General features: G+C 38.6%; 1 protein-coding gene across 1 annotated transcript in view; it reads left to right on the top strand.

Annotated features, from left to right (window-relative positions):
* The window catches only part of ADAMTS5 (ADAM metallopeptidase with thrombospondin type 1 motif 5), a 47,381-nt gene extending 33,200 nt beyond the window's left edge, over nt 1–14,181 (top strand). The window contains exons 4-8 of the mRNA XM_030019835.1: nt 506–789; nt 2,040–2,223; nt 2,665–2,840; nt 3,693–3,868; nt 7,396–14,181. Coding sequence (XP_029875695.1) covers nt 506–789; nt 2,040–2,223; nt 2,665–2,840; nt 3,693–3,868; nt 7,396–7,972 — 1,397 coding nt within the window. The 3' untranslated portion in view covers nt 7,973–14,181. The remainder of the gene's footprint in view (nt 1–505; nt 790–2,039; nt 2,224–2,664; nt 2,841–3,692; nt 3,869–7,395) is intronic.
* The last annotated feature ends 306 nt before the right edge of the window (nt 14,182–14,487 follow it).

Genomic DNA, 14,487 nt, shown 5'->3' with positions numbered 1-14,487 from the left:
ATTAGGTTTGATGTACAGCTTATATTTTTCCTTTGATCTGTTGGGGTTTTTTTCTTTCTTTTTTTTTTTCAAGTGCCTCATTGGCTACATGTCTGATTTTTGTGATTTTTCTGGCACCTTTTTAGAAGCTTTACCATTTCTGACGTTCTGTCTCAAAATTCAAATGACAACTTTGCTTACTTTGCCATGAGGCTTGGTCATTCCTTAAATCACAAACTGATAAATAGAGTGGAATGTGTTCAGAGTCAGTTCAAATAAAGGAAACCATTTACACCCTCGGACTGGAAATAGGCAGCTGAACACCTGGTGTGTTGTGGGGTGAGAACACAGTTGCGATAGTATGACCTTGTCCAAAACCCTATGATGCCTCAGACAGCCTTTCCGTTCACATCAGCATCCTTTGAGGTTCGCTGTCATTATCGGTCTTCCTAACTTGAATGACAGATTTGCAGCACTGCACGGAAAACTAGGAAATGAGTAATAATAGGTTGGTTTGCTCTTTTAGGTAACTGTTTGCTGGACCAGCCGAGAAAGCAGATCCTGGGCCCCGAGGAGCTTCCGGGACAAACCTACGATGCCATTCGTCAGTGCAAACTGGCGTTTGGACCTGAATACACAGTGTGTCCCGGTATGGATGTGTGCTCTCGCCTCTGGTGTGCAGTTGTGCGCCAAGGTCAGATGGTTTGTCTGACTAAGAAGCTGCCTGCTGTGGAGGGAACACCATGTGGGAAAGGGAGGATCTGCCTCCAGGGAAAATGCGTTGACAAAACCAAGAAGAAATACTACTCAGTAAGTTACCAGCTGTGACCCTAGGGAATTTTAGAAGGCATGACCCTCAAAGGCGCTGATTTTTGTGGGAGTGAAAGGGACTTTATGGAAGTCAGATTGAAAGCTGCCTTATTTTTAAGATGTAATTGGAGTGTTATTGGTGAGGGATATAGGAAAAATACTGCTGAGTTTCAGGAAGCATGTTTTCTTCTAGAAGTATGAAAGCCTTCATTCCTGGAAAACTGGGAACATCCCTTCAGAGTAGAGGATTTGCCCCTTCAATAAGTCAGGTCTCAGGACATACGGAAAGATTGTCAAGGACCTATTCTTAGCTTCCTGACTTCTTGGCAATGGACTGTGAGCTAAATTAAATCTGTGAATTTAATTTAGAGCCCTCTTCTGAAATGCCCCAGGGCCCTAACTCTAGCAAAGAGAAAGGTGGATGAAGTTCATCCAGAATATAATTTCTGGAGCAGAAAAGTTTGTACCTCCAGTGACAGAGTCCCCTTTGTCAACTTTATACATCTGAAGAGTCCCCAGGCTCATGAGAACTGTCAGCTGCACAGTTCAGATACTTCTAAATTTACTGGGTAGACAGTAGCACTGCCCCTTCTGTTATACCCACAGAAGAGATATGGATTTGTAGAGCTTTGTGAAGGTATTTGCAAACTATGAGAGTCATTCAAATCAAGCTGCAGTCCTTATAATGCCCTTTTTTTATGGAATTATACACTTCTACATGCTGTTGCAATACTTCTTCTAGGTAGCCAATTTAGCGGAGTTGCAATCTATATCTGACAACTCCATCTCTTGCCAGTAATTCAGAGCAATACCTACACATCACAATAATTGCATTTAATTAACCATAGATTAGCCTTATGAACAAATTCTGGGAGCCTGATCCCCTGGAGCTGGTTTAAGGGGCTCTATTGGTAGGAATAGCAAAAAATAAGAGACCAGCACATGAGACTGTGGGTGCTATTTCTGGTGCATGGGTGTCTTCCATGAAACAGGCTGAAGGTGGCTGTGCAGAGCAAGGCCTAGTATTGCCTTTGCATGTGCAGTGCCAAATGAGATGACAGTAATGTGCAGATAAAAAACAGAAGTTAACTCTGTTGGGAGAAAGAAGGCTCCTAAGACCCGTTATCCCTGATTGAAAGGACCAAGGAATTGCCTTCAATTGAGGAGAACATTAGCAGTGTCTTTGAGACGTAGCACCTTTATTTACAGTTGGATGATGTCCTCACCTCACACTGTTCCATATATTTCAGGCTTCAAGCCATGGTAACTGGGGGTCCTGGGGTCCTTGGGGACAGTGCTCCCGCACCTGTGGTGGAGGAGTGCAGTTTGCTTATCGTCACTGCAATAACCCAGCTCCTAGAAACAACGGCCGGTACTGCACCGGCAAGAGGGCCATCTACCGCTCCTGCAATGTCGCACCCTGCCCAGCAAACGGTAAGTGCCTTCGTGCCAAAGTGCCTTCATGCTCCAGCCTCTGTGTTCATAGATAGTAAATATTGAACATCAACTATGAAAGGAAACAACAAAGGTTTCTCCAAAATGTATTTACAAAGGCAAGACATTCATCATTAATACAATACTGTAATTCTTCCCCCATCCCCACCCTGATGCCATACAGAAAGGACACTTGAATGAAAAGAAATTTCAGTCCTGGAAAATGAACTGTAATGCAAACTTTAGTCCTTTAATGCTTATTATGTCATGGGAAGATTTCCAAGCTAAAACAGTTGAAGGATTTGAAGGCCAGTTCTAAGTAAAGAGGTGAAGTGACATAACTTAAAAATTATGTAAAAAAGAAATTGGAATAATAGATGTGCATAATGATATTTGCAGCATGGTCTGAAATAGTCACTAATGATGTGAATAATTCTACAGCTAAATCTTTTCGACAAGAGCAGTGTGAAGCAAGGAATGGCTATCAGTCTGATGCAAAGGGTGTCAAGACATTTGTTGAATGGGTCCCCAAGTATGCTGGAGTACTTCCTGGAGATGTTTGCAAGCTCACCTGCCGAGCCAAAGGAACTGGCTATTACGTGGTATTTTCACAGAAGGTAATGGCATCTCCAGTCATGATTTCATGCTCCAGTTTAGAAGTGCCCTGTATCTTAGAAATCTTTCCCTACAACAAGGGAAAAGAAGTAAATCATTTGATTCAAAGATTTAACTGTGTGATTACATTTAATGGTTTGATCCACTGGTTAAACATTAGGACCAGAACTGGCCTCTAAAACGTGGTAAGTTGTTCCACATCTCAGTATATGGATACATTAAAAATATGGGCCTCTTAGTGCACTCTGCACTAGCTTGTTTTCAGTAGTGAATAAAGGGGTTTCTGCCTGGAGAGTTGTCTGTAGTTGTGGGGTTTTCTGGAGGAGAAAGAGTACTATGAGTAACAGAATAAGTTTTACCCTGAATTATGTTAAGGGAGTCCAGAGTAACTCTTATGGAGCCAATTAATACAGAATAATTAGACAATTAGTATAGATGTGACTTCTAGTCAGTTTGTTATATCAGATGCAGTTTGAACTGAAATGTCTTCCACGCTTATACTTGCAGTTTTCTGCCTCTAAATGTTATGAAGGTAACATTTAGATGTAGATAGCTCAAATGGAAGGATATCTACAAGTACTATTACTGATACTATTAATAAGTTGTGAGATCATCATTAAAGCCAGGGGCATTTTAGTGTCTTATGGTGGAGTTATCTGTCATTGCTTTCAGCCCTTTGCTAAATTTCATCTGCTTTTGTGCTGGAAATATTAGAGTAACTCAGTCTGGTCTGTCAGGGTAGGCACTCTGTTCTGAGTAGGTGACATAAATAAGTAACTGGGTTTTGCCAGTCAGATTCACAAAAGCACATCTTTTCCCTGGTAGTTTTAACTAACGGTCATTTGATTGCCTAGGTAACTGATGGTACTGAATGTCGACCGTACAGTAATTCAGTCTGTGTCCGGGGAAAGTGCATCCGAACTGGTTGCGATGGCATCATTGGTTCAAAGCTCCAGTATGACAAATGTGGGGTGTGTGGAGGAGACAATTCCAGCTGCACAAAAGTCATGGGAACCTTTACCAAAAAGAGGTATTGATCTTGAGTATTAGTAAGTGTATCTTGTTGTGCAAATGGTAACTCTGCTATGTGCTTGCTTTCTTTCCGTCTCTAAATGCAATTTACTTTCATACGAAGACTGAGCAAAAAAGTACATTGCTTGTGCTTTATTGCACTTTCCAGATGTTTACAGCTGGCCTTTTAACGTTAACCCTAAACTGGCAAATAATCAACTGGCAAAACACTGTACCCAGTTCATTTCTGACACAAAGTGCCAGTGATACAGGTGAACACCCCATTAATAGGAAGTCTGCCTAGAATAAGGCATACCATCTTGTGCTACTTGCTAATCTTGCTGTGTCAGATGGCTTGTGGTTTCTAGAGGAGAGAGGAAAGGGAAGAGAGGAGTGAATCAGAAAGTTGTTGGGATCAGAATAATCTGGCTATCTCTGAAACTGCATTTCCCAGATGATGCTGTGTTAGCAAGTTACATGCTGAGAATGTGTTTCATCTCATCTAACTTCAAATGACAATGAGGACATCCCACCTGATTTAGTGACACGGATTCCTTGTGTAGTTAGTGGAGAGAAGCAGACAGCATTAGAGCACAGCTGTAACAGTCTTCCTTAATAGCTGAGAGGGATTGTACCCTAAAAATACCTTTTCACACTGCTGAATATTTGTGGAGCTTACATGACTAGATGAGATGTTAGAAGTAAACATAGACTTAAGCATGGCATTTGCTATATCCCTTCATGTCCATTGGCATAATATCGATCTCCAGATGGATTTTTTTTTTAAGTCAAAATATTTATAGCAGTTATCCATAAGACATTTTTCTGTCAGAGTTCAGCTTTTAACTATAATAAAACTTAATACAAGTAAAATAAAAGGAACTGCCCCTGTGGTTTTCCCTGACCACACTGAGGGCAGCAGTAAGCTTTGTACTGAGATACCAATGTCAAGTAAGTCTGCTTTCTGTCTGAACTCATTTGCCTCCCTCTTCAAGTCTTAAGATTCATAGAAAAACAAGGATTTTTAATTATCATTTATATATATTCCAAGGTCCCAAAGGACTGCTGTAGTGATCTACGCTTTCAGTTGACAGTTTCTACTCAGTATCTGTGACTGCATTAGTGTACCATCTTTTAAAAAGTTCATACCTGATTTTGTTTTATATCTTCCAAATTCTTACATAGCATATTGAAAGCTACCAGAAGTTGAAATCTGACTCCTGGAATGACCTTTTATTTCTATACATTTTGACATACTGATTAATAGCAGTCAAAAATGGCTTTGAGAGTGAATTTATTCTAAAAATAAACATAACTTATGTTCTTCCTGGTAAACCAATGATTACTCACCTAAGGATGCCAAAACACCTCTGTCAAAAAGAATGACTTTCCATCCAAATTAGAAATTTTATAAACCAAATCTTTTCCAATTTGTAAATATTGAAATGTCTGGGATGTCTAAATGAAGACAACAGTGTGAGATATAGTTCCTGTGATTCAGTAATGAACCTTGTGCTGTAATCCAGGCTCCAGCAAAAATGTTAAAGGGACTCCATGAATTTCAGCGAGGCCAGATTTGTAGCATAGATATATTTGGAAATTGAGAGATTCTATTATAATTATTCCTGTGAGGTTACCATCTTACTCCTCAAATCATGCCTTTAACTGAAGTGAGACTGGTCAGAGAGTAAAATATTAATTCAGCCTCAATGCATTCAAAAAGTTGCCACATTTAGAAAGTAATAGTCAACCTGTCAGTAACAAGTATGTTCTAACTTGATTTTGATTGAATTTTGGGTTGACGAGGATTTATTTTTTACTGGACGTATTGTTTAAGACAATTCCCTTATGCAAGTAGTTGACTTTAATATAAACCCCTCATTGAAATGGTGAAATCTAAATTGTCTGTAAACTGTTTTTACATATGAAGGGGCAGTGGCTGTAGTAACATTATCTTTCCTTCACTGAAAAATAGCAGCTCCTGCGTTGCTGTCCATTGTAAGCCAAACTGTAGCAATCTGTACATTGAATGTACAGGGGAACTATTACATGTACAAGGGGAAACTAGTATTTCCCATTGCAGACAATTGCCATAACAACATTTGTTTGTACTTTTTTCTTTTAAAGCAGTCAAAACATGATCTTCTGGAAAACTTGCTTCTTAAGAACTTTTTTTAAAAGGCTGTAAAGCCAAATTGTCAGAAATTGGGAAAGAGGAGAATTAAGGCTGCATGTGCTTCTTTGTGCACATGGAGTGTTACAGCTCTTTGTGCAGGAAGACTTGAATTCTCCAGCATTGCTTTTAGTTTTTGAACAAGTGATTTTGTAACTTTAATAACATGTTTTAACAGAGTTACTTTGGCAACTGTTACGTAAAAATATTTGTGCAGTGCTGTAGAGCAGAGTCCCCCACAGCCTGTTTTTCGCACCATATTCCTTCAGCTTTATGGAGGTGCTAAATCAATAGAGTTTTAGTTGTTGTCCCATAACTGCTGGAAATAGCAGGGGAATAGCACAAGCGTTTAATCTGTAGTCTGTGCAGTCTCTACTTGTGCAGCCAAAAATTCTCAAAATTAGCAGTCTGTTCTTTAAGCAATCCCAAAGGAGACCCCTTCACTTTTATATATTTTTAGTATATTTTCTCATTCTTTTTTTTCTAGAAGTTTCAGCACTAAACTTTTCAGATATGAGATACTTGCAGAATGGTTTTGTCACAGGTTTAGAAATGAAAATACATGTCTCCAAAGTCCACCTGGTAGCTTATAGCTATGTATAGTCTTTAGATTTTTTCTATATATCAGTAAAGTTAAAATAAATAACATTCTTGAGATAGTGATAAGTTTCAGCACACTTGCAGGTTTTGAATGCTTGTCACTTTCAGTAGAAGAGTTAAATATCTTTTTCTAAATCTGAATTCAGATACTTCATAAGTAGCAACAGAGAGAACTCTGTGATGGTACAAATTAAAACATTTGGGTGCACCTCGTATTAGACACTTGACAATTTATCTTTGGCTTTGTGAATTTCAAAGTAAACAAATTTTTTCTCGGTGATTAAGATTATTTTTAAATGTTCCCAAGGTACCTCTGCCCAGCTGTTACTCCGCTCATGCTTTCCTTAATCATCATTATAGCAAAGACAGCAAGAAACAGCTGTAACCAATGCGTATCTCATTATCTTTTCCTTGGCAGGCAAAGCATGCATCATATTTCATATCTCCCACCCTTTGCTGAAAAATATAATCTATCTGTTATTTTTCATTCCTCTTGTATCTGACTCACGTGAAAGTCATTACTAAAGCTAAAGATTAAGCAATTTGAAATAAGTGCAGTAGAAATTTCTTCAAGAACATAAAGAACAATACAACAGACAAACAGTGGAACCTGGTTAAATTAATCTTAGATGAGCCTTAAGCCAGATGGATTCAGGGCCTGAACTAAAACGGAGCAAGATGTGTCATGCCAGTGACTTCATTAGGCGTTGCTAAGACTTGAGGCTTATTTCACGCTAGCTACTGAGTACTCTTTTTTTTTTCCCTTCATTCAGCAAAGGCTACACAGATGTAGTGAAAATCCCAGAAGGGGCAACCCACATCAAAGTTCGGCAGTTCAAGACTAAGGACCAGAGCAGGTTCACTGCCTACCTGGCCCTGAAAAAGAAAAACGGTGAGTACCTTGTCAATGGAAAATATATGATCTCCACTTCAGAAACAATCATTGACATCAATGGGACTGTCATGAACTACAGCGGCTGGAGTCACAAAGATGATTTCTTGCACGCAATGGGACACTCTGCCACAAAAGAGGTTCTTATTGTGCAGATACTTGCGACTGATCCAACTCAACCAGTGGATGTCCGCTATAGTTTCTTCGTGCCAAAGAAGCAAGGGCAAATGACTAACTCTGTCACCAGCAGTGGCAGCAGCAGCAGCAGCAAAGTAACTCCACAGCTCATGCAACCCCGCTGGGTTACGGGGCCGTGGCTTTCTTGTTCTCGAACGTGTGACACAGGATGGCACACCAGGACTGTCCAGTGCAAAGACGGGCATGGAAAATTAGCTAAGGGATGTCTTCTCTCTCAGAGACCATCAGCATTTAAACAGTGCTTGTTGAAAAAGTGTTAACCTGTGGTTGTGATCTTCTTTAAAAGAGGTCGAATAAGCCATTGTTGACATACTGGTATTAGGTCTCCCCAGACAGAGAGAAGCAAAGGCTTCAATGTACTTACATACAGTCTCAAATTATGGGCAGAATCTGCCTATTTGGACCAAATGAAGATGTGCACTGCTTTAAATAATAGTAGGGTGATCTTAATATGTCAAAAAACTAAGCATTAAAGTTGTTATCAGCCCTCTGTGTCTGCAAAAATATAAAATAAAATAATGCAAAAGAAGAAAAACTAGTGAATGGAGGATCCTGGGATATTTGAAGGTTACAGAATCATCTCCCCTTTTTCACCTACCTCTAATACAGTATGTCCTTAGAAAACGTCACGTGTATCCATGATACCACAGTAGCTTATTTTATACTGTTTTGTAAATATCTTTCATTTGATATGTCACTTTATATCACTCGGTTCTGTTAAAAAATCAAAAGACAAACTACGTAAGCAAAGTGATCGACCAAAGTATATCTGCAGCCCTTGTGGACTTGGTCCATTCTTCAGAAAGGGCCGCAGATGTTTTACTGGAAAATGAAGAGCTTGCTGCTGGTTTTAAAAAGTAATACCTTTTGGTTTTGACAAAAGGAAACACATTTTCATGCTAGGAATTTCCTGACAGCAGATCATTATTCTATGACAAATACTGTGTTTCCACCAAGACTTCTCAGAAGGAGCATTGCAGCAGCTTGCAGACCAAGGATCCCCACATGTACATTGCTCAAATACCAGCACCATCGGCAACTCCTCAACATGTGTATGTCAGACACACACAGAAGGAGGATTTGGCTGCTAGGAGGAATTTGTGTACACTTTGCTTGTAAACCTTCCACAATTTCCAGCTGTGTCACAGCTTGGGGTCCTTGTTTTTGATGAACAATAGCTGCTAGCTTCTTCCTTCCATAAAATAAAGGCATACTGTATTTTGTAGAAACTAGTTAGAGAACCAAAAATTACAGGTAAGATAATCAAGTGTCTTCTAACTCAGATATTCTGAGGCTGTGTACAACTGCTTTCTCTGTTATTTTCTCTATAGCTTCCACCTTGAATCTAACAATGTGTAATGTACCTACATCTTTTGAAGAGGCTATAAAGGTCAAAAAAACACAGCAAGCAGTTAATATTTTATCACTGTTTTGTCCGTCATGCCTAACTCTGGTATTCATCTTACCAGCAAAAGTTTGTAACTATTTGTCTTTTTTGGTTGTTTTGTGTGTGTTTTGGGATTTTTTTAAAGCTACAGAAGGCATTCATGTTTTGTATATCTACCACATTTGGGAGGAAGAGGGGTCACTAGGAAGTCAAACCACATCAGGATGTGGAGGACTTGCCCAATATCAATAAGACTGTTTCCACAGTACAGGCAGTAGCTGGTAATAGTTTTCATTGGCAGCAACTTCTGAATCCCGTTGTTGTCTGGTAGAAGTTCTGTGACCGAGGATGGGCATTTCACGTTATGCAGGTAACAGGTGGAGGCCTAATAGCAACCCTGTTAAAATTGCTTCCTTTCATATCAGCAAACTTTGAATTAAGCCCTAGGAAAACAGGTACCAAAAGAAATGGTTAAAATACACTGATGAAAATAGAATCCCAGCTGTCTTTTATTCCCTCGTTCATCCACACAGGAGAGTATGAGACTGCAGGAGGATTTTCAGACAAGCCTTACAGTTATAAGTCAGTGGTATTCAAGCACTGAAATACCCCAGGGTCTTCTGAAAATCCCAATGATGATGAAATCAGTAGAGAAAACTTGTTGGCATGTGTTGCAAGAAGGGCAGGTCTCACTCCAGGCTGACACAAACATGTTTTTGCAACTGTGGCATGTTTGTGTGTACTCTTAGAAAGCATGTGATGATTTCAAAACAGCATAGAATTGCTACATCTACAAGTGTGAAACCTGGAGAAGTACCTGTTTTTGTACCCTGTTCTAAATAAACAGTAAGAGGGGCAGGGCCTCCTCCTCTGTCAAAATGTATTACCAATGAATGTTACTAGTCATCTTCAGCTTTCAAAAATGGTGTGGCCTTCTTATTAGGAGTAGTCCTATGCAAAACTGCGGATCTTGAGGAAAATTCCCCACTTAATCTGTGATCCCACTCTAAGAACTGAGATCAAGGCTCTGAATATTTGCAGAATTCTGGAAAGTTACAATTTATGCCTTCTCTGCCTATTAACATAAGATCACTTTGAAGTGTCTTAATTTTTATACTTATATATGTATTGCAGGTGTTCTAGAACCTCTCAAAAAAGTTCATAACATAGAACACATCATGAGAGGAAAAATAAGGAGACTTAACATTTGTCTCAGCATACAGTTGCTGTATTAAGTGGCATTTGTTTTTCCTGTGTTTTGTCATGATAGAGACAGAATGTGTGAGTATTTGTGTTTGCATCGTAGTAATAATTTATTATATATTCAGCAGGATGAGTAAGGCTTTTGGATGCTATTCAGGCTCCAGAAGAGCAATACATACGCGGGTATAAATTTAAAGCTTCCTTAGATCAAGAGTATCTTTTTCATAGAAAAAGTTTATTTATAAAAAGTAAATAAATATGAGAACAAACCACTATAGTGATTTTTCCCTTTTCACTAGCGCAGTAATGGAGCAAATTAACATGTGAAAAAAGCAGTTGCCTTTATATGGTGAGAGAGCAAAGGGGACAGACCAAGGAAGCAACCCTGAAGGTGTAAGATAAACTAGGTCAGCCTGCTCTAGTTAACACTTGCTTTTTAGCTGCTTTTTGTAATCAGACTCCAATTGCAAACCTTGCTTTTGTCAGTCGTAGCTATTTCATGTAGCTGCTGAATGAAAAGTTGGTGCAAGGTATGTGACTGCATCATTTCAACTTCTGTTCTCAACTAAATTCCTTGTCTCTCACACTGTTATGTCATTGTTTACATTACCACCAATCGTTGGCAAACAGGATTCATAAAATGCATCTAGGGGATAGAAACCTGGAGTATTGCTCTTTCGACAGAAATCAGCAATCCTCAGTGTTAAATTCACTGATGACTTTTTGGGACACATCTCCAGTGCCATTAGGTGGAGTTGCACCCCTAAGCGTTAGTGGTTTTTAGAGCATCTGCTTCTCAAATAAGACAGTCTCACTAGGAAAAAGCCTGTCATCATTGGTTTGACTGTGTACAAGAAATTAAATTTAGCTGCCCTCCTGTGGAAACAGTTTTATCACAAGAGGGAGAGGGAATAATCTTGTGGATTAATCACAATGGTAAAAAAAAAAAAAAAGCAACACAGCACTGAAAAAATAAAATAATTTATTGTTTTTACAACTGGTATGTGAACGGATGTAATGAATTTATTTATTCTTATTTAACAAAAATACCAATTGTGCAAATTCTATATTTAAAATGTTTTGCTATCGTCTCTGTCTCTCTCTTTCTCGCTCTCTTAATTTATGCTTCAAATTTATGTTGAAAATACGCCTTGTGAGTTTACATAATGTATGGCACTGGTTATTTTTTGTATGTTTTTATTTAGAAAGCTTTCTGCATGAAACAGGAGTATATGTGTATACATGTGTGCACACTGTATAGATGTATATTCTTTTTCTGCTACTATCTTTTTCTTAGAGAAGTTGTTGATTTTTAATTTTGTGACACCTCATGCTCAAAGCTCCTTGTTATGCTTTACTTCTAAAAATCTCTCAACTAGCAAGTCATAAAGGTCTCTGGACCAAAAAAAACCCATACCAGCTCCTAAAGAATTCAGACAACAGACTCGCTTTGCACAGGTGCATGCAGTTCATGCTGCATGCCTCAATGATTTACCACCAAAGCTGGTAGGAGTCTTACCCTTTGCTTCAATGGGAGCAAGTTCAGGCTTCTAGTAAATGGGAGTCCTCTCTATGCAAATGAAGTTTCTCTGAGTTGTCAGGGTGGCAAGTGAGTCTTCTGTCATGCAGTTTCTTGTGTTTAGGTGAAATCGCTACAAAGAAACTCTTGTGTGCCTCTTTAAAACATAGCTGAAACAATGTATGATTTAGTTTATGAAGACTGAAACATTAAAAAAGCTACTTTTTCAGTCTTTCCACCATTTATATACATATATAAATATGTATATATGGCTATAAAAAGTCAAAAGCCCAATTTGGAAGGCTTTGCAATATTTTACTTCATTGTATTTTAGCTCTTTGCACCACATCAGGCAAAATTAGACACAGAAAAGACAGCAAAGCATGCGTTCCCAGTGTTTCCTTGAAAATAACAATACCTGTTTGCTTCTGCTTTTCATCCAGTCCAACTACTGCTGAATTCAAGGCAACTTGTATTGGGCCCAGTGTAAGGAAAAAAACGCAATATAGACAAACCTACAACTTTTCTACAGTCAGTTTATTTAACAATACAGATTACTTCTGTACACTTCACCATAAGGGCAGTACTACAGACCACAAATAATCTATTTCCAACTGTTGAAAGTTATGTTGCCTATCAGGGCCCACATTCACAGAAGTTAAATTCCAGCTCAGCCTCTCTGCTCAGTGCTTGCTGCCATCCAGGCACTCCTGAAGACCCAGAGCCAGCCACAAGGCTTTAGATGAAATTGTGATGGCCAGTGGGTGATGTTTGCTCACTTAAGACCCACTCCAAAATGCCAGGAAATTGCTATAAGCCTTGACTTTGACAATCTTTAGGGCAGGCTTTATACAGGATTTGTAAGGATGAAGCATTAATAATTATGGGGTTTCAGCAAGGTGTTCAGGTGAGTGTTTCTTTTTCAAGAGGGTTTTTTTACTGTGGGTACACTGCTACTAGCTTGTATAGTAAAGCTAGTTCAACATTCTTGTTTCGAATAACGTTGCAAATGCAGATATTTCTGGTTTATCATGTGTACTGGTAATGACTCTTAATGTAAGAGAAATTGTCAGGACCTCAGCTGGCACTACAAAATGTAGCTTTGGGGTTTAGAAGGTTCTATTACAAGTGCAAGTTTTCAGTGATAGCGTACAAAATTTGAAATGCCCAAACATATTCTTAGTCTTCCAAGTGAGTGGTGTAAGAACTTCTCTCCAGACACACTGTACCAAACATCTTGATACTGTCCTGCTGCTCTGCACACTGCAGAGCTGCAGGTCAAAAACAAAACTCACAATGTCGTTTGCCCTGGAAGTTGTCTGTAGAGGCTCACGGTCACTGTAAGGACACTAAAATCATTTCCATGTACATCAGCCTTGCATAGTCCATGTTGAAACACATACATGGACACATGTATAACTTCACTGTGGCTAAATGCAAATGCATATTTTTTGTGTGTGCATGTGTATACTTATGTATATATGAACACATACTTGTACATATATACACAAATGAGTATTTGGGTCTCCATTACTCCCACTCACAGGGTGAAATAGTTACACTGATTTTAGTTATACCTATGTAAATTCAGAGTAACTTCATTACATCATTTGGCTTTGCAGGAGCTGCTTCAGACTTATACCACTTTAAGTGACAGCAAAATTTGTCTTTTAATTTATAGGAACTGGTTTATACAATTTATCATATGAACTGTGAAATTTTCAGATAGTTTATCATATGAAACATACTCATTGACAGTCAAGCCTATATGCATTGTTAAAACCCCATCAGATACAGGAAATAATATAATGAATTCAAATAAGTTGGAGACAGTGTAATACTCCTGTATAGCAGTAAATCCATTTAATTTTTATTGTCAGGTCATCTGCCTAACAGATAAAATAAAATGAGAGCCATTGTAGGGAAGACTAACAGGAAAGTGCAGTGTTTGGTTTTGCTTAGTTTATTTCATTGTGCCACTTTATGTCCTCTGTTGGTGTCAGCATATTCTGGAAAGTGTCGCTTTGTGCATTACAGATAACTCGGCTGAAATACCAATACCCTTTGAAAAACCAGGATGTGTCACAAAATTTTTTTCATCCTACTATGTGTCTAATTGAATAGAGTTAACATTTTTAGAGCACTACTATGTCAGCCAGTTTACATCATAATGTTATACGAAATATAAATTCATTTGAACTGAATTGTACAAGGTCTACACTGTACTATGACACATTGAAGGCCAATATTTTGTTTTGTAAACCATTACATATGTATAATTTACCAGTTGTAATCTTAAAACATTTGATTCTGTGATTTCAGTAAAAGTAATAAATATAAACTGTATCATAGGTCCAAAATATTTGTTCTTTATGGTATATTTGTGGGCTACTGTTTGCCATTTGTGCCCTACTAGAGACAGATGAGCAAAAGAGATTGAGCTGATCCCTACATTAAGGCATCAATATTCTTCCTATATGTAAACACTGCACTTCAGTTGTGGTGGGGTGGAGTTCTGTCAAAGTGTTTTTGTGAGTCATGAAATATAACAGGAAAGTGCAGAAAGCAGCATTCAGTGCCTCTCCAGAGCCTTAGACAAAGTTCCTGTTTGCTGCAGTTCAGAAAGATGGTATGTACCAGTGATCTCCTGAGCCTTCCCAAAGCCC

Source organism: Aquila chrysaetos, chromosome 7 (assembly GCF_900496995.4).
Source record: "Aquila chrysaetos chrysaetos chromosome 7, bAquChr1.4, whole genome shotgun sequence".
Classification (NCBI taxonomy): Eukaryota; Metazoa; Chordata; class Aves; order Accipitriformes; family Accipitridae; genus Aquila; species Aquila chrysaetos.
The sequence above is the reverse complement of the archived record's forward strand: the minus strand, read 5'-3'. Positions and strand labels throughout refer to the sequence as shown.